This window comes from Hyperolius riggenbachi, chromosome 7, assembly GCF_040937935.1.
Source record: "Hyperolius riggenbachi isolate aHypRig1 chromosome 7, aHypRig1.pri, whole genome shotgun sequence".
Lineage (NCBI taxonomy): Eukaryota > Metazoa > Chordata > Amphibia > Anura > Hyperoliidae > Hyperolius > Hyperolius riggenbachi.
Window position 1 is genome coordinate 178,353,789 of NC_090652.1, and position 20,946 is coordinate 178,374,734.

The 20,946-nt window shown below is 46.4% G+C and overlaps 1 protein-coding gene across 6 annotated transcripts in view; it reads left to right on the top strand.

Moving 5' to 3' along the window:
• WDR75 (WD repeat domain 75) overlaps positions 1-20,946 on the top strand; it is a 669,401-nt gene that overhangs the window by 556,345 nt on the left and 92,110 nt on the right. For all 6 annotated transcript variants that reach the window (XR_011022770.1, XM_068244930.1, XM_068244926.1 and 3 more), the window contains one exon: positions 16,885-17,028. Coding sequence is in view for 5 of the 6 variants with exons in the window: in XM_068244930.1 (XP_068101031.1) it covers positions 16,885-17,028 (144 nt within the window). In the remaining variant the exon portion in view is untranslated. The remainder of the gene's footprint in view (positions 1-16,884; positions 17,029-20,946) is intronic.

A 20,946-nucleotide genomic window follows, 5' to 3' on the forward strand; every position in this document is an offset into this window, starting at 1 on the left:
CTTCCTCCAAATATGCAGATCCAAAAATGCAATGTCTGTTCTACTCGCAGTGAATGTAAGCGAGATATTACGGTCATTGCAGTTTAACCGACTCAAAAATGAGCCAAGCTCATCCTCACTCCCTCTCCACACCACCAGCACATCATCTATAAAGCTAATCCACAGCTGGATATGTTGTTTGTACTCCGGGAGAGGGTACACATCCTGGCCCACTGGCCTAGATGGAGACAGGCATAGGCAGGTGCGCAGGCCGCACCCATCAATGTGCCCCGCACCTGCCTACAGTGGGAATCGCCAAATGCATGTCAATTGTGCTCCAGAACAAAGCGCAATGCATCCACTATGAAGGAGTTGTGAGACAGAGGGTTTGGATTTGCGTCCTCGAGGAAGAACCGGACAGCCCCGATGCCAACCTCGTGGAGGATCAATGTGTACAAACTCTCCACATCGATCCCCACAAGGATGTCATCGGGGCCGAGCTCCAATTCCCCCAAGAATAGCAAGACATCAGTTGAGTCCTGGACAAAGGATGGAAGTAACATCTTTAACCCCTTTAGTTTTGCATCAAGCCACTTTCCAATTTTCTCAGTAGGCCCTCCAATAGCACTTACTATGGGGCTTCCCGGGCGTTTATTTTCATTTTTGTGAATTTTTGGGATCAAATATAATACTGAAATTCTATACAATTGGACCCTCAAATACCGGGCTTCCCTGTAATCCAAGATCCTCAGTTCCCCAGCATCATCCACCATTCATCAACTATTCATACCATCTACTATTCACTCATACAGTGCATATTTCAATTTTTGATAGGTGTTCTCGTCGGATAGTTGTCGCTTGGCTTCTGACAGATAATCCCCCTTGGACCACAGGACCATATTTCCCCCTTATCACTGGGCCTGATGAATATATCAGCTGCCTTCAATTCTTCTAAGGCTCTACGTTCACCTTTTGTTAAAGGAGTACTATCGATTGAAACGACTTTTTTTTTTAATACTGTATATTAGTGTACACATTACCACTAGTGCTAGGGGCACTTTATTTATTCACCCAGGCCTCTCTCTTGCTATCCCTGCTTAAAAATTCATTTCTCACACAGCTCATAGTAGTTTGGGTCACCCTGAGCTGCTTGGTTACTCTGTCACACAGCTCACAAATATATTTCACTGTGTCACTCACAGCATGCAGCAGACATGAGGAGAAATAGGCTGATCTGAGGTGGTAACAGGTAACTAAATGAGCTGGAATATTGCTGGAATATAACTAGCTATAAACAATAGTCTGTGTTTACACTCAGTCTGGCTGCCTGCTTGTGGTGATTCACTCCAGGCTGCATCCACTTTACAAGCTGCTGAGAGGGGCAGACCACTGTTTACAATTAGCATTATTAGTATCTTTAGCAGTCAAGAGAAGCAAAGATAATAAACACACATTGCTAGAATCTTTAACCCCTTACCACCATATCAATAAGATTCTTTCAGCAAGGTGATAATTAAACTATAAACTGAGGAGTTGATAGCAACTCCCCTGTGCAGACATGGGCTTAGCCCTCTGGGAGCCCTCAGCATATAGATACATTTGTATCAAACACTGACAGCCAAAACTGACGGAGGATTTTACAGCTGAGAGGAACAGCTGTGTGAGGAATCAAATCGCTCCTAGTACTTGTCCTAATGTGTGCTACAACATACAGCATTTAAAAATAAATGCATACATCGATAGTATTCCTTTAAATGATCCTTATTTCTGGGTTACTGCCATTGCAGTTTTTTAAGGTCTTGTGTCACCAAATCAGAAAAAATACCCAATGCCGGATTGTGATATGGAGAACACATAAATGATGACCCCACATGGACGTTTACATGTTCAACTTCCTCCATTTTCTCCATTCTCCCATTTCCATCTGACACATTTTCCATTCCCAAATCTTTAAGTTCTTCTAGAATATGGATAGTCTCACGCTCCCTCATATTCCAGAATCCCCCCATTTCTACTCCATTGATGGTTGAATCTTGGGACTCACAGGTATCAAAGCTGGTCTTATCTGGCCTATCATACATTTCGCATAAGTTTATACATCTCACAAACATTTGGAAGTCTTTTTGAACACTGAATTCATCCCCTCCCTGTACTGGGGAAAAGGATAAACCTTTGTTAAGGAGGGAAAAGTGGTCCGGGTCAAGGGGAAAATCCGAGAGGTTAATCACATTCATCTGTATATTTTGTTCATCCTGTGCTTGCACACTGGGGTTAACAGAATCAACTACCATTTCCCCTGTGCAGCACATGGCTACTACGGATGGTTCTTCCCCTTCCTGGGGGTTGAACCCTTAATATAGACTTTAAATTCCTCTCTCTCTTTTTCTTTCTCCCTTTCTTTTTTCCTTTTTCTAACTTCTTTTCTTTTTCTCCGTCGCTGGCTGTGTTGCTTTCGCCTCCACGTCCAGAGTCACCAGCAGACACCCCTTGGGCAACTGTAGGTCCTCCAAGATCTCCAGTAGATGCATGGTGTCTCTAACATGTGATGGTAAACGGTGTACATGGGGTTGTAGGTGACTGTCCACAAACCTACTGATACGTTCAGTCAGGGAACCTCTGCCCGACACAATTGGGAGACCATGTTTGTGGACTTTAGGCAAAGCATAAAACATGGGTGTAATAGGGTTTTCTACCTTAAAGCAGAATAAAACCCAGCATTTCTTCTTTGCTTTAAAAAATTATTTACAGCATATTATATACAACCAGCATTTTTATTTTTACTAGAACAACATTGAACGGGTTACACACAGGACAGGAAAGTTCAGTGCAGAGAAATCTGGACCCATCAGAAGTGTAGATAATGTTATCTTGTGTTTACTTCATTGTATCAAGTGAGGAATGTGGCACATTCTCTGACTGTGCAGAAGTTCCTGGACACAGACAGAAACTCAAAGCATTTCTGCCTTCAATACATAATGAATAAAACCAGTTATGAATAAAATGCAAAGTCAGCTCTCAAAGCAAAAAACTGTACTTTTGGGAACTTGTCATTTCTAAATGAATTATACTTATGCACAAATGCAAATATGATAACGTATGGCATATCAAAAATAGGAAAACATGTTTTTATTGAATATCGTAAGTTGTCAGGATCCGCACATCTAAAATGTAATTTTATTTAAAGCTCTTTAAAATCCAGGACAAGAATAAAAAGTGTGCCGGGTTACCATGACGCACGGCGTTGCAGACCAGAGATCTTTCTTCAGACAGTGCCAAAGCACACTCACATTGCTACATCACAAAGTCTGTCTTTTAAAGTTCACAGGTGGACCTGATGGAAGACTGCAAAGCCCAGCTCATTAGCATACATGCATATTCATCATCATCCTGACCAATCACATTATCAATGGTATCCTCAATGGAAGATAATCACCATACTTTCATTTATGTCGTTCTGCAAGAAACCAACATCCAAGTTGACATATAGAAATACGGTAGATAAATCTATAAATATAAGATAAATAAAAAAAGGTAGATGAGCGCTCAAAGCCTCTGAAGCCTGTAGCACTCAGACTTTTTCTGCTGTGCTAAACCGCACTGCAGTTCCGTCTCTCATCGTGCCCATTCAGTTCAGCGTGGTCAGCCAATCCCTGTAAAGCCGACAATGTCCGCTCGGCTATTCACCGCCCCTTCTGCCAACAGCCTATCACATTAAAGAGCTACATGGTCCGCTCTAAGACTGCACTCTCAAATGTAAACACAAGTCTGCTGCACGCAATCTGCACGCCACACCCCCCTGCCGGCTCCCTGCACACTGCAAATCCGTTTTCTGATTCCGATTCTGTTTCCAATTCCGATTTTCCCTGAATACATTCAACAGAAAAACAGATCAAAAAACGCAGCATGCAGTAAAGATTAAAAATCTGAATCAGAATCGGAGGTAAAAACCAATTAACCTCCTTGCTGGTCTAATTCCCGCCGGCAAGGAGGCAGCGCAGAACTTTTTTTTTAATTTATTTTTTTTTCAAATCATGTAGCTCGAGCCGATGAGCGGCGGCATCCCCCCACCCACTCCGATCGCCTTCAGTGATCAGAGTAAGCAGGAAATCCCGTTCAGAACGGGATTTCCTGCAGGGCTTTCCCGGCCGCCATGGCGACAGGGCGGGATGATGTCATGGACGTCGGGACGTCACAGGGAATCCCGATCCACCCCTCAGCGGCGGGTAGCGGTGAATCGGCGGGTAGCGGCGGCGATCGAATGTTACAAGCAGCTAGCAAAGTGCTAGCTGCATGTAACAAAAAAAAATTATGCAAATCGGCCCAGCGGGGCCTGAGAAATCCTTCTGCGCAGGTTACCTTGAGCTGAGCTCGGGATAACCGGCAAGGAGGTTAAAAAGTGGAATCGGAAATGCATGCAGTGTGCAAGAGGCCTAAGACTGCACTCTGAAATGTGAACACAAGTCTGCTGCATGCAATCTGCACGCCACACCCCCCCTGCCGTTTCCGGCCAATAGGAAAGCGAGCGACAACGTCCGCTAAACCTAACACAGTGGTAACGAGCGTGCGGCGAAAAGGTCGCACCGCTCATCTGAAAATTTAATATAGTAGTAAATGTAATGGGGACGGGGCCAGCAGACTACCCACAACATCAAGTGTAATGTTAAGTTATTATTAAATTCTTAACTCACGATGTCCAAACACCGCAGTATCGGACACAATGTGGTGTTGCCATAAGTCACCACCCCTCTGCATCCGCCAACCAATCGGCTTGCGGGCGACAACATCCGCACTAAGAGCGTGCGCCCAATAGGTTGCACCGCTCACAATGCAAAAATAGTTATAGTACAAAAATAGATATATACACGATGCGTACACACCAGAGGGCAGGAAGGACAATCCACCTTGTGTATACCTGCAAAACAAAATAGATAGAAATAAAGATGTTAAGTAAATATAAGGATGATAAGCATTTCGTTATAACCTCAACGGTTAAAACTTAATGGCCAACAACACTAGGTCATTAGCCCTTAGGCTCCAACGTTTCCAACTTTTTGATCCAATAATTTTCTCTCATTAATAACTGTTTGTCTATCCCCTCCCCTTCTTTGCATTGGGATCCCCTCTAGCACCTGTACTCTAAGTTGTGATAATCCTCTGAGGGATAATAGCTCCTCTGAGGGACAGCTAGTGACAAGTCTATATTCTCTGTACAGCGCTGCGTAAGATGTCGGCGCTATATAAATACTAAATAATAATAATCCATGTTGGTAAGTGGTAAAGTGATGAGACACTAATAACTCCATATTTTGGTTCCTAATGTGGGATTTATAGGAGGCTATTCTATCCTTCAAGGCCTGTGTGGTTTCTCCCACGTACCCGATTCTGCAGGGACACAGTAAATAGACAATGTATTTTGAATCACAGGTAAAATGGCCCTTAATTTAGAATTTTGTGCCTCTGCAGGGGTGGGTAAATGTACCCCCCCCAGTGATATAACTACATAAGTGACAGTTTAAACAGGGGTAGGTTCCATTTTTTTTAAACTGTTTTTTATCTGAACCTAAATCACCCTTGACTATTATGTCTCTGAGGGAAGGTGCCCTCTTGTAAGACATCAAGGGACGTTCCCGAAACTCACAAACGTGGGGTAAGCCTTCTTTCATTATTGGCCAGTGTTTGTTAATCACTACCTCAATTTTTTTCAGGGAGAACATTATAGGTCGTAACACAAGGGACCCTATACTTGAAGTTATCCCTACTTTTACCATGTTGGGATCCAATTCTTCTCCTGTAGCAATATTTCCATAGGACAGTTTTAAGAAATGGAACCGACCCCTGTTTAAACTGTCACTTATGTAGTTACATCACTAGGGGCAGGGCCGCCATCAGAAATTTTGGGCCCCCTCACACATTATTAGGCCTGGGCCCACCCACTGGTTGTTGTGCCCACCCACTAGCCACCCCACCCCCGTGTCTGTGCACAAAGTGCGCAGCGGCGAAAAATGTGCATGGCTCCGACACTGAAGAAAGCAGCATGCACAGCGTGATGCGGCAAAAAGTGGGCATGACCATGACATGTTGTGGGTGGAGCCAGGTACTAGCAAAATACAGGTAGTCCCCGTTTAACAAATGAGAAAGGGACAGGTAGGTCCGTTCTTATCCTTTATCCATTCTTATCCTTTATCCATTCTCTCTTGTCCCCTCTTTTCTTCCTGTGCCTCTTTTGTCTCTCTCTGTCTCACCTCAGTTTATGCCTCTTTTGTGTCCCTCTATATGACCTCATGTTCCCGTCTCATCTCTTTTCTCCCTGTGCCTCTTTTGTCCCCCTCTGTATCACCTCAGTTTGTGCCTCTTTTGTGCCCCTCTATGTGACCTCATGTTCCCGTCTCATCTCTTTTCTCCCTGTGCCTCTTTTGTCCTCCTCTGTTCCCCCTGTGCTTCTTTTATCCCCCTGTGTTACCTCTTGTCCCCTTCTCAGCTCGTCTACCTGCCCTAGCCAGGTATAGGTGCCCCTATAGTTCTGGAACGCGGTGTGCTGGTTAGTGAGTCACAGGCCCGCAGCCAGCACATGCGGCCTTTCCATCGCTTTGGGGGGCCCAGGGCCCCCAGAAGCCCTGGGCCCCTCACTGCAGTGTCAGTTGTCCCCCCCTGATGGCTGCCCTGACTAGGGGGGATACATTTACCCACCCCTGCAGAGGCGCAACATTCAAAATTAAGGGCCATTTTACCTGTGATTCAAAATACGTTGTCTATTTACTGAAGTGTCCCTGCGGGATTGAGTACGTGGGAGAAACCACACAGGCCTTGAAGGATAGAATAGCCTCCCATAAATCCCACATTAGGAACAAAAATATGGCGTTATCAGTGTCTCATCACTTTACTACTTACCAACATGGATTATCACAACTTAGAGTACAGGTGCTAGAGGGGATCCCAATGCCGAGAAGGGGAGGGGATGGACATAAACCGTTATTAATGAGAGAAAATTATTGGATCGAAAAGTTGGAAACGTTGTAGCCTAAGGGCTTAAATCGAGATTATGACCTGTTGGGTGCAATGACCTAGTGTTGTTGGCCATTAAGTTTTAACTGTTGAGGTTATAACGGAATGCTTATCATCCTTATATTTACTTAACATCTTTATTTCTATCTATTTTGTTTTTTGTTTTGCAGGCATACACAAGGTGGATTGTCCTTCCTGCCACCCTCCAGACCCTCACCGCTCCCCCCCCCCCCCCCCCCCAATGCGTACGCATCGTGAATATATCTATTTTTGTAATATATCTATTTTTGCACTGTGAGCGGTGCGACCTATTGGGCGCACGCTCTTAGTCTTAGAGCGGACGTTGTCGCCCGCAAGCCGATTGGTTGGCGGATGCATGGGGTGGTTACTCATGGCAACACCAGGTTGTGTCCGATACTGCGGTGTTTGGACATCGTGGGTTAAGAATTGAATAATAACTTATTACACTTGATGTTGTGGGTAGTCTGCTGGCCCCGTCCCCATTACATTTACTACTATATTACATTTTCAGATGAGCGGTGCGACCTTTTCGCCGCATGCTCGTTACCACTGTGTTAGGTTGAGCGGACGTTGTCGCTCGCTTTCCTATTGGCCGGTAACGGCAGGGGGGTGTGGCGTGCAGATTGCGTGCAGCAGACTTGTGTTTACATTTGAGAGTGCAGTCTTAGAGCGGACCATGTAGCTCTTAATGTGATAGGCTATTGGCAGAAGGGACGGTGAATAGCCGAGCTATTCGGCTTTACGGGGATTGGCTGACCACGCTGAACTGAATGGACACGATGAGAGACGGAACTGCAGTGCGGTTTAGCACAGCAGAACAAGTCTGAGTGCTACAGTCTTCAGAGGCTTCTAACGCTCATCTGCCTTTTTTATTAATCTTATGTTTATAGATTTATCTATTTCTATATGTCAACTTGGATGTTGATTTCTTGCAGAACGACATAAATGAAAGTATGGGGATTATCTCCCATTGAGGATACCATTGATAATGTGATTGGTCAGGATGATGATGAATATGCATGTATACTAATGAGCTGGGCCTTGCAGTCTTCCATCAGGTCCACCTGTGAACTTTAAAAGGACAGACTTTGTGATGTAGTGATGTGTGTGTGCTTTGGCACTGTCTGAAGAAAGATCTCTGGTCTGAAACGCCGTGCGTCATGGTAACCCGGCACACTTTTTATTCTTGTCCTGGATTTTAAAGAGCTTTAAATAAAATTACATTTTAGATGGTGCGGATCCTGACAACTTATTCTGACGTGGTCCCTGTATACTCCAGGAAAGATCACAGCACAGCTTAACCCATCAGTGCAGTCAGAACTGAAGATTTATTGAATATTATGTCAGGGTTTTATACCGCTTTAAGGTAGGCTCCCACCTCAGGCGGAATTACCCCATCCCTAACTGCAATTTCTATAATATCAAACAATGCCCTTTGCTGATGACCCTGGAAGGGGGGGGGGGGCTCTGATAACACTCTCTCTGACTCAGTAATTTCAGATACAGATTTAAAGCTGCATGTCCCAACCCAAGTTTCGGCTTATGCCTTTGTCAAAGCATGATTTGCTCATGTACTACAGCTACCCAATGCATATCAATAATGTCATACAGTTTTTTTGTTGTTGTTTGTTTTGTTTTTTTTCTCCGAGAAATTAGTTAACCAAAGATGGCACTGTATATTTCTATGCATTGAAGAAAAAGCAAGTGGGGCATTAATCGTTGCAAAATAAAATACCTTTTAATCCACGGTGACAAGACACGTCAGGGTACACAGTGGGGGTGAGGGAGGCCTGTCAGCTGTTTCGCTTTAAACAAAAGCTTCCTCAGAGGCCAATAGGTTCTCTCTATTGGCCTCTGAGGAAGTTTTTGTTAAAAGCGAAACAGCTGTCAGGCCTCCCTCACCCCCACTGTGTACCCTGATGTGCGTTTCACCGTGGATTAAAAGGTATTTTCTTTTGCAACAATTAGTGCCTTGCTTACTTTTTCTTCAACACATGCATTGATTGCCTCTGATTGCACAATTGGGCATGAAGTACATAATCCGGTGAACCCAGCATCCCTTTGGCCGGTATCTAGTGCCAGTCTTCCCTCTCCTATATACTACTGTATATTTCTATGCATCTTATTTTCTTTTAATGAGACACTTGTGATTTTTTTCCAAACCAGCAGATGACATTTTTTCTTTTAGTTCCGCCACTTTTTTGTCAGGTTAATTTGCCAACAGACAGGGTAATTTTTAAGCAAAGGCATTCCAGGCCATTGCCTGAAGTACCATTGGTCCTGGGGGGTGCTATGCCCCTGACTAAACCCTTGCCCCAAACAAAGCCAGCCACCCCCACACAGGCTTTTGTTCCTTCTTATGTCCCCTTTTGCTTCCTTCAGTTGCCTATGCCACCTCCCCCCCCCCATGTCCCTCTGTGCCTCCTTTTGCCCCCCCCTTTATGCCTCAGTCTCCTTGTACCACCTTCAGTCTCCCTGTGCCAGCTCTATCCCCTGTATGTTGTTGTTATTGTTATTTAGTATTTATATAGCGCCAACATCTTCCGCAGCACTGTACAGAGTATATCGTCTTGTCACTAACTGTCCCTCAGAGGAACTCACAATCTAATATGTCCCTCCGTGCCTCCCTCTGTCCCCCTTTGTGCCACCTTCTGTCCCCCTTTGTGCCACCTTCTGTCCCCCTTTGTGCCACCTTCTGTCCCCCTTTGTGCCACCTTCTGTCCTTTTTGAGCCTCCTTCTGTTCCCTTGTGCTTCCTTTTGTCCCCCAGTGCCTCCTTCTGTCCCCCTTTGTTCCTCCTTCAGTCCCCCTGTGCTTCCTTTGATCCTCCCTTGTGCTTCCTTCTGCCCCCTTTGTTCTTCCTTCTGCCCCCTTTGTTCCTCCTTCTGCCCCCATTGTTCCTCCTTTGTGCCTCCTTCTGACCCACCCCCGGTGACTCCTTCTGTCCCCCATTGTGCCTCTTTCTTTCTCCTTTTGTGCCTCATTTTGTCCCCTTGTGCTACCTCTACCCCATGTTCAATTGTGCCTCCTTTTGTCCCTCCATCCCTTTGTGCCTCCTGTCTCCTTTGCCCCTCTGTCCCCCTGTGCCTCTTTCTGCCCCCTTGTAACCCCTTCTGCCCCCTTGTAACCCCTTCTGCCCCCTTGTGCCTACTTCTGCCCCGTGTCTCCTTCTGTCCCCCTCTGCCGCCTCCTATCCCCTTGTGCATCTTTTTGTCCTCCTTTGTCCTTCATTCTGGCCCTTTTGTCTCTTTTTGTGCCGCCTCTTATCCCCTGTTCCTCCTTTTATCCTCTTGTGCCCCCTTCTGTCCCCTTTGTGCCTCCTTCTGTTCCCCTTTGTGCCTCCTTCAGTCCCCTGTGTGCCTTTTTCAGTCCCCCTTTGTTCCTCCTTCAGTCCCCCTGTGCCTCCTGTACACCTTTGCAACTCCTTCTGGGCCATGTGTCTCCTTCTTGTTCGCATGTGCTGATTTCTGTCCCCTTTTGCTACCTCTGTACCCCTGTACATCCCTCTGTCCCCTTTTGTGCCTCCTTCGGTTTCCCTTTGCGCCTCCTTCTGTTCCTCTTTGTGCCTCCCTCTGTCCCCCTGTGCCTCATTTGGGCCCCCCATTGTCCTTCTGCCCCCCCTTTTCTTCCTTTTGTCCCCATTTGTGCCTCCTTCTTTCCTGCTGGGCCTCCTTCTGCCCCCTGGGCCTCCTTCTTTTCCCCTTTGGCGCTGTTAGAAAACAGAGTTGAAGTTCCTTTTAAAACACTGTAATTTGGCTGCCAGCAATAGCATCCAGTTTGACCTAGAGGGGGGAATAGTAATTAAAGGGGCACTATGGCAAAAAAATTGTAAAAATTGAAATATGTGCAAACATACAAAAAAGAAGTGTGTGTTTTTTTCCAGAGTAAAATGAGCCATAAATTACTTTTCTCCTATGTTGCTGTCACTTACAGTAGGTATTAGAAATCTGACAGAAGCGACAGGTTTTGGACTAGTCCATCTCTTCATAGGGGATTCTCAGGGATTTATTTATTTTCAAAAGCACTTAGTGAATGGCAGTTGCTCTGTCCAATTGGCAAAAATCTGTGTAGCAATCAGGGAAGGTGGCCAGCATCATTGTTTAATCCTTTTTAGGGAATGTCTTTATAAAGAATGAAAGCCTTGCTGAGAATCCCGTATGAAGAGATGGACTAGTCCAAAACCTGTCACTTTTATCAGATTTCTACTACCTATTGTAAGTGACCGCAACATAGGAGAAAAGTAATTTATGGCTCATTTTACTCTGGGAAAAAATTTACTTCTTATTTGTCTATGTTGGCACATATTTTAAAATTTTTCACCATAGTGCCCCTTTAACGCTGCCGGGACTTGTACATGAGCAGAGTAAGCCATACATTGGCTGTATCCTGCGCCCAAGTTGCGCGGTGGCAATTTCATAGGTACGCCCCCTTTGTGCTTCCTTCTGTCCTCATTGTGCCTCCTTCTGTCACCCTTTGTGCCTCCTTCGGGCCCCCTGTGCATTCTTTGATCCCCCTTTGTGCTACCTTCTGCCCCTCTATGCCTCATTTGATTCCCTTTATGCTTCCTTCTGCCCTCCTTTGTTTTTTCATCTGACCCCCTGTTCCTCCTCCTGTCCTCCTTTGTGCTTCCTCCTGCTCCCTGTGACTCCTGTCCCCCATTTTGCCTCCTCCTTTCTCCTTTTGTGCCTCCTTCTTTTTTCTTCTGTGCCTTTCTTTGTCCCCCTTTGTGCCGCCTTCTGTCCCATTGTGCTATCTCTACCCCCCACACTGTGCCTCCTTCTTTCCCTCTTTCTGCCTCCTTCTGTCTCCTTTGCCCCTCTGTGCCGCCTTGTGCCTGCTTCTGTCCTCCTGTACCTCTTTCTGTCCCCCTGCGCCTCCTTTGGTCCCCCTTTTTTCCTTCCTTCTGCCCCCTTTTTTCTTTCTTTTATCCCTATTTGTGCCTCTTTCTGTCCCCCTGTGACACCTTTTGCCCTCCTGTGCTCCTTCTGCCACCCGGTGTCTCCTTTGGTCAACTTGTGCCACCTTCTGTCACCTTTGATCCTTCTTCTGTTCTCCTTTGTGCCTCCTTCAGCCCCCCTGTGCCTCCTTTCCCTCTTTGCATCTCCTTCTGGGCCTGTTTATGTCCCCTTGTGCTACTTCTGCCTCCCTGTCATCCTTCTGTGCCTCCCTGTGCCTCCTTCTGTCCTCTTTTGTGCCCCACTTTGTGCCTCCTGCCCTCCTTTGTGCCTACTTCTGTCCCCAATTGTGCCTTATTCTGTCCCCTTTTGTGCCTCCTTCGTTCCCCCTGTCCCTCCTTTTGTCCCCCTTTGTCCTAGATGTAACTAGATGTGCTGTAATATTGCTGTAATATAACTAGCAGACAGGGCCTGTTCTCACTTGGGCTATTAGTGGGTGATTCCCACAAATCACCGAAGCACTAGCGTAATATTAACCTAGGGCAGTGATCTACCTGCTGTGATTGCCGCCATTCGCGGGTGTTTCCAAATTAGCACCAATCGTAAAACGTAATCCCTGCAGCATTTTGCCGTGATTCAGGCGCGATATAGTGCTTATAAAAGCGCTGATCACCATCGCTCTGATTCGCGGGGTTATATCGTAATTTTACCGCACTAACCGCGGTAAAATCACTCACGCAAAACGGTTTTGCGCTATTAAGTGTGAATGGGCCCTCAGGGGTGATGTATATACACTGCTCATGACGGACTGGCTTGCTTGTGATGATACACTCCAAGCTGCATCTACTTATAGGCTGCTATGTGGTGTAGTGCTGAGAGGGAGAGACACTGTGTTTACAAAGGCATTATCAGGTTCTTTATCAGTCAGAGAACAGAAGACCATAACCACACATTGCTGGAATCTTTAACCCCTCACCACCATCTGAATAAAGGCTGCCATACACTGGTCGATTGCCACCAGATCAACCAACAGATAGATCCCTCTATGATCAAATCTGATCAGAGAGGGATCTAATGGCTGCCCATACACTGCACACCTACTGTACAGTATTTTGAATCGATTTCAGCATGAAATTGATTCACAACCTGTGGGGCTGCCACTGCCTCGCGCCCCTGCTCCCCATGCCAGCCGCAATACATTACCTGTCTGCCAGCGTGAGTCCCTGGGTCCCTGCTGTCTCTCATTTCTTCCAGTGTACTCCTCCATCTTTGCTTCACTTCCTGTCCCGTCCTGTGACAAGCAGAAAGTTCAAACAGTAGAGAGCCCTCTACTGTTTAAACTTCGCTTTCTCACAGGACAGGACGGGACAGGAAGTGAAGAGAAGACGCCAGAAGAAGTGAGAGACTGCAGGGACTCGCGCCGGCCGGACAGGTGATGTATTGCTGCGTTGGTATCGAACGCTGCTAACGATGAGCACCTGACCCGCCGGCGATAGTTACATTTTCTGGACAGATTAACTGAGTCGATTGATTTCGGGTGGAAATTAATCGATCGGTCAACATTTGCATTAATGATTTCACAACAGATACGATCACCGTGATCGAATCTGCTGTATTTCGACAGGAATTCATTGTAGTGTATGGGTACCTTTAGATTCTTTCAGCAAGGTGATTATTAAACTACACACTGAGCAGGAGTGTAGCAATAGCCATAGCAGCTGCTATGGAGCCCTGGAGCATAGGGGGCCCAGTGGGTACTTAATGTACATACACTATTAACTTTCTTGTATTTTTCCACTCTCTGACTTTTTCAGTGGCCATGAACTATGTGCAGTGTTAACATGAGAATTGAGAATGTAAATTGCCCACTTAACTCATATACATAGGGTAAAGGCAGGTGGCATTCCTTAAAGGGAAGGTTCAGGGTGGCTGTTAAAAAAATAAAAATGCCCATCCACTTACCTGGGGCTTCCTCCAGCCCGTGGCAGCCAGGACGTGCCCTCGGCGCCGCTCCGCAGGCTCCCGGTCCCCTCCGGTGGCCGACCCGACCTGGCCAGGCCGGCTGCCAGGTCGGTCTCTTCTGCGTTTCAAAATGCGCCTCACGGGGGCGCGCTGACGTCATCGGACGTCCTCCGGGCTGTACTGCGCAGGCGCAGTAGTTCTGCGCCTGCGCAGTACAGCCCGGAGGTCGTCCGATGACGTCAGCGCGCCCCCGTGAGGCACATTTTGAAACGCAGAAGAGCCCGACCTGGCAGCCGGCCTGGCCAGGTCGGGTCGGCCACCGGCGGGGACCGGGAGCCTGCGGAGCGGCGCCGAGGGCACGTCCTGGCTGCCACGGGCTGGAGGAAGCCCCAGGTAAGTGGATGGGCATTTTTATTTTTTTAACAGCCACCCTGAACCTTCCCTTTAAAGCAGAGCTGTGTGAGGAAGGAAATTGTTCCTAGTACTTGTGGTAAAGTGTGCCCTAACTAAGGTTGCCGTGGTATACAGGAAGAGCGATAATCATACCATGCACAATCTTGTTTTACCGGTTTCTGGGGGGCGGGGTGGGGATGTGATGCAGTGGCGGGCGCACGAACAGCGACAGGATGAAAGAAATACTCACTTGCCGACGGGTCCTGCGCGCATGTATTACTACCTCCTCCTTCCTGTTCTTGCGTTCCAGCTCCCTGTAACAGGACCCTCTGGGCACTGTTACAAGGAGATGAAACAAAAAGGACAGGAAGAAGAAAGAAGCAAGTACACCAGGAAGTGAGTATTTGTTTACCCCGCTTCTGCGTCCCCCCCCCCCCCCCACCTGCTCTCTATAACTGCCTATCCTGGCTACACCTATACCGGCTACCTATTACTGGCTACCTATGCTGCGGCCACCTATTAACTGACTACACCTATCCTTGGCTACCTATGCTGCAGCCACCTATTACTGGTTACACCTATCACTGGCTACCTATTCTGCGGCCACCTATTACTTACTACACCTATCCTTGGCCACCTATGCTGCGGCCACCAATTACTGGTTACACCTATCCCTTGCTACCTATGCTGCGGCCACCTGTTACTGGCTACATCTATGCCTGGCTACTTATTCTGTGTCACCTATTACAGGTTACACCTATCCCTGGCTGCCCATACTGCAGCCACCTATTACTGGATACACCTATCCCTGGCTACCTATGTTGCGGCCACCAATCCCTGGCTACCTATGCTGCGGCCACCTATTACTGGCTACACCCAACCCTGGCTACCTATGCTGCCGTCACCTATTACTGGATACACCTCTCCCTGGCTTCCTATGCTGCGGGCACCTGTTACTGGCTACACCTATCCCTGGCTACCTATGCTGCGGCCACCTATTACTGGCTACACCTATCCCTGTCTACCTATGCTGCGGCCACCTATTACTGGCTGCACCCATCCTGGCTACCTATGCTGCCGCCACCTATTACTGGCTACACCTATCCCTGGCTACCTATGCTGTGGCCACCTATTACTGGCTACCTATGCTGTGGCCACCTATTACTGGCTGCACCCATCCCTGGCTACCTATACAGCGGCCACCTATTACTGGGTACACCTATTTCAGGCTACCTATACTCTCGGCCACCTATACCTAACTAGCTATACTGGAGGCACCTATACCTAGCTACCATACAGGTGGGGTGTGGGAATGAAGCTCTGTAAAAAAAATAAAAAAAAAATAAAAACAGTGCCGGAGTTTTGCGTGCAGCCAGTGCCTCCATAGGCCGTGATAGGAATTACGACTATAGCGGTGCTCAGTGAGGAATTTGGGCGCTGTCTAAAGATGAAGCACAAATTAGTACAAAAACACTGTAATTTGGCTACCAGCAATAGCTGGAAGCCGAATTACATCTTTCACCACTATCCATGGTGACATGGAGGGGTAATAGTATTTAATGCCGCCAGGACTTTTGCAGGAACAGGGTGAGCCCGTTTTACAGCTTTACCCTGCACCCAAATCTCCCGGCAGCTTAAGCATATGTATGCCGAGGAAGATATGAGTCTAATATTGTTTCCAGTACAGGAAGAGTTAAGAAACTCCAGTTGTTACCTATGCAAAAGAGCTTATCTGAGCTCAAAGTCCCAGAGAGCTCTGTCTTCTGAAGCTTATTATCTCAAGTGTCTGTATTTTGTTTTTCTGCAGACTTAAGTTCAAAAGTTTATTAGCCTGCGCTGTGAAATCATGTAGAATGCTGAGTGTAGTGTGTACATTGCAAATAAAAGAGAATGATGCAATGTTCTAAAAAAAAAACAACTTTATAGCTGAAAATAAAAATGAGACTTTTCTTTGCTACTTATGTTCTATTAATTATCTATACTACACATACAATTCATTATATCATATATTTTTTGCGCTCCAGTGTCACTCTAAATGGTGCCTTTTGTTTGAAAGTATCAAAGCTTTTATAAGTTTCACAGATTCCACTCACTAATCAATCTGCGTCAGCCAATTTTAACTAACCAGATTAATGAACTCATGTATCCATGCTAACTATCACTCAAACACAATTAATCCAACTATCTATGCGTTTTTATTTGTAACAATTTCATTCACATTCTGTATGCCAGTTTATTAATGGTCTGCCCTTCCTATGTGTGCTGGTTCTATATCCAAATAACCAATGCTAGACTATTCCAGTTTTTAAATGTTATTTTACTTGATTTTGTGTAATCATTTTTTATCAATGGGCATAAGTGAGGCTGAGCCTTGAGAAATGCATTTATCGAGGAGTTTGTTTTTGTTGTTTGCAAAAAAAAAAGTTATATTAACCTACGAACCTCTCGGAAGAACTTCTATTGATCTTGATCCCCTCGACAGCAGACGTCTGACATCCATTTCCTAGCCAGACTGCTGTTCCCTTGAGTTTGTAAATAGAGGTGTTTTCTTTCAAATGCTTTTGGATAACGTCATTTGTATGTTACATAGTCTATTGCATATATTTTGTAATGATCTGTTTCTTTGATTTCAGCTGATGTTGGAAGAAAGTTTACCTGTCACACCATTTTACTGGTTGTTTGGAAAACAGCAGCAAGATCAACAATTTAAACAAGTTATGGAGGTGGAGAGAGCCTTTTCCTCTGACTACAAAATTCAGACTGCTACAGTTAAACAGGTATTTTTCAAGTGTGTGGGTACAATTTAATTATGCCGTGCTTAGTTTATTCTTCTCCTTTAGTCGGAAAAGTTGTTGCAAGAAATGGTGTGTGTGTGTGTGTGTGTGTGTGTGTGTGTGTGTGTGTGTGTGTGTGTGTGTGTGTGTGTGTGTGTGTGTGTGTGTGTGTGTGTGTGTGTGTGTGTGTGTGTGTGTGTGTGTGTGTGTGTGTGTGTGTGTGTGTGTGTGCATAGGGTACACACTAAAATAGATCAGAAGGGGAGCAGAAAGGGGCAAGCATGGAGTAAGGACGCGTGTCAGACGAGTTACCGCTGTTGAAATCCTTTTTGTTATCCTGCACATACAGTCACCGGAAAACCCGGCAACCATAAGCTTTCGACCCCCTGAGTCCATAGAAGGTTCCTGCTTTATTATGACTCATCGGGCATGAAAGGCAGCTGTGAAACTCAAAAAGTTTCAGAGGGAACAAGATGGCGACATCCTCGGATGAGAAGACGCCTGCGCCATCTCGCAAACAAATACTGGAAGCGGTCACTATATGCCAGTCGAGCCTGACTTCCATAACCACCAAGCTGGAGGAGGAGAAGACAGATGTCTCCCTCCTCCGCTAAGATATGCGGACCTGGGTAACAGAGGCTAAGGACAAAATTGGAGCGCTGAAAGATGAAGTCCAGCCCCGGAAACCTCAGATTTGTGCTATGACCCCAGAGATGAAGGTCCTGAAAGACCATAAGGAGGATCTAGAAAACCGCAATCGGTGGTCTAACGTCAGAGTGGTGGGCTTGCCTGAAAAGGCAGAGGAGAATAAGCCAGAGGAATTCATTGAGATGCTCCTTGTTCTTTTTAGCTGGGCAACCTTCTAAGACAAGACAAATAACATTTATATTGCGCTTTTCTCCTTGCGGACTCAAAGCAGCAGAGCAGCAGCCACTAGGGCGCGCTCTATTGGCAGTAGCAGTGTAAGGGAGACTTGCCAAAGGTCTTCTTCTGAATTAGTGCTGGCTTACTGAACAGGCAGAGCCGAGATTCGAACCCTGGCCTCCTGTGTCAGAGGCAGAGCCCTTAACCATTACACCATCAGCCAACTGCTAAGATGTCTATGTGGTTGAAAGAGCCCACTTTGTATCCCCTAAACCACCTCCCTCAGGGGCACCTCTACGTACATTTATATGGAAATTACTTAATTTTCGTGACCGGGATTCAGTCCTGCGTGCAGCCCGGGAGAATGGGCAGTGAAGTATGAAAATACGACACTTTCATTTTAACCCGACTTCTTCACAACAGTAAAGAGGCACCTTCTAGAAAACAACCTACAGAACACCATGATGTATCCAACTAAACTTCGGGTACAAGCTGATTGCCAAATCCGATTCTTTAATGATAATGAGAAGGCTATACATTCACTTGAGTCGCGCCCATGTGGCCGCCAGTGCACATTGCCACCATAACTTTGAGGCCCTTGCCTAAACTGTGAGTAGTGTCAGAGCTCTTGTGCCAATACCCTGTCTCTATACCAGGGGTGCCCATTAGCTAGATCGCGATCTACCGGTAGATCGCGAAGGCCTTCATGGTAGATCCCGACCCCACTACATTTTCCATTCTGTATATACAAGTGTGCTCCTAAAATTGTACATAGGTAGATCACTTTGACTTGCTAATTTTTTAAAGTAGCTCACAAGCCAAAAAAGTGTGGGCACCTCTGCTCTATACGCTTGTGCGAGTGCACATACTCCGACTGTCACTTGATTCATTGATGCTCGTGTATTATGGAATTACTCGGGTCAATGTACTAACATTCGACCCATCATAAGAGACTCCTGTGCTGTTCTGCTTTCCCACGACGCTCTATGCACTGTTGCTAGGAGAAGGATATTATCCTTGCTGCCACACTAAGTACAATTTAGGTAAAGAGTCGCCCCAGTATAAATAAAATTAGATTAAGAACAAGGTAAAATTTAAAAAATTAGCTTACCTCAATGATGAGATCTTTGCGTAGACAAATAAATGTTTATTTAGCACAGTCAAAGCATTTCACAGGTCTGAGCCTGCTTCCTCAGGCCAATAAAAGTGCCAATTGCAAATAGCCGATCAGCAAGAGTTAGCCTCTAGCAGAGTCCATTCACCCCTACAAGTAGAGATATGGTGGGTAGTGGCCCCACCCATTAGACTACGGAAATCTAATCCCTTTTTACTCTAATTAACCCTCCTGGCGGTATGAAAAATTCCGCCAGGAGGCAGCGCAGCAGTTTTTTATTTTTTTTCTTAAATCATGTAGCGAGCCCAGGGCTCGCTACATGATAGCCGCTGCTCAGCGGCATCCCCCCGCCCGCTTAGATCGCTTTTGGCGATCTCCGATCAGGAAATCCCGTTCAAAGAACGGGATTTCCTGGAGGGCTTCCCCCCTCGCCATGGTGACGGGGCGGGATGACGTCACCGACGTCGGGACGTCATTGGGAGTCCCGATCCACCCCTCGGCGCTGCCTGGCACTGATTGGCCAGGCAGCGCACGGGGTCTGGGAGGGGGGGGGGGGCGCCGCAACGGATAGCGGCGATCGGGCGCGGGGCGGCGGCGATCGGTGTGCTGGCGCAGCTAGCAAAGTGCTAGCTGCGTCCAGCAAAAAAAAATTATGTAAATCGGCCCAGCAGGGCCTGAGCGGCACCCTCCGGCGGCTTACCCCGTGTCACACACGGGGTTACCGCTAAGGAGGTTAATAAATGTGGATGAATCTATAACTAAAGCCATAGACTATTTTGTATATGTTCACAGGGAGGAAGAAGACAGGGAATTAGCGTGGAATACCCTAAAGACGTATGACCACTATCGCAAAATTCATAAAAAATAGAACTAAATATGATTTATACTGAAGAGAATGCTAGTAGAAGGGGTAGTAAAGGGTTAAGAATTAAAAAAAAAAAACACATGAAAAATAAATCACACTATTGTTTACACATACAGGACAGCCTGCATGTGAAGCCTGTGATGCTGTACTGCGGGCTGCTAGCTGCCCAATGACATTTCAGCTAGTAGTAAAACGGTCTCTTGATTTTAGCCAGGCAGATAATCTGTCGGTTAGAGGTGTCACATGCAGGTTGTCATGTATGTGTAAATAGCAGTGTGATTTATTTTGTATCTATTTCTTAACCCTGTACTATCCCTTCTTCTAGCTTTCTCTTCAGTATAAATGATTTTTAGTTTTATTTTTATAACTTTTGCGATAGTGGTCCTTTAAAGGGGTATTAATGAAAGCTGTCAATACGTACAAGAAAAACACAGCCCAGAGGGAACGAGACATCTACGAGCACACTAAACTCCTTGAAACAGATTCCTTGAGTGACCTAACAACAGCCAAATATGATTAGTGGCAAAAATACCTACATGCATTGACTAATCTTGGAAAGGAGAAGTCAAAATCTGCTCTATTCTGTAATAAGCAAGCCCATTATGAACAGTGACAGCGCACAGGAACATTGCTTGGTAAGATTGCGAAGAGCTATTGTGAGCCCCCTGTGATTTGTGTGATTCATGATCGGCAGGGGGGGAGAGGGAAGAGACCCTGCCAGAGGCAGATCTACAGGGGTGCACATGGGGCACCTGCTATAGGCGCCCCTTGTCACTCACCTGGTGGGGGGGCGCATGATCACAGAAAAAACTTGCCCCCCAGGTCCACGCTTATAACCTTCCTTTGCGCTGTTACTTATACATTGCCCCATGACCGCCCGGCGCCCAGCCCGTACAGTAGGAGGAGAGGACACGTGTCTAAAACCAGTGTTTTAACATCCCTTCTCCCCCTAGTCACACCGGCAATGCTTGTGTCTCGTAGCTGCTTGCATGATCCCCCTCCTGATTGGCCACATGGAGCCGCTGGGGCTGATGGGGGTGGGAGCGGATTAGAGAGGAACAGCGTGGATGTAGGCTGC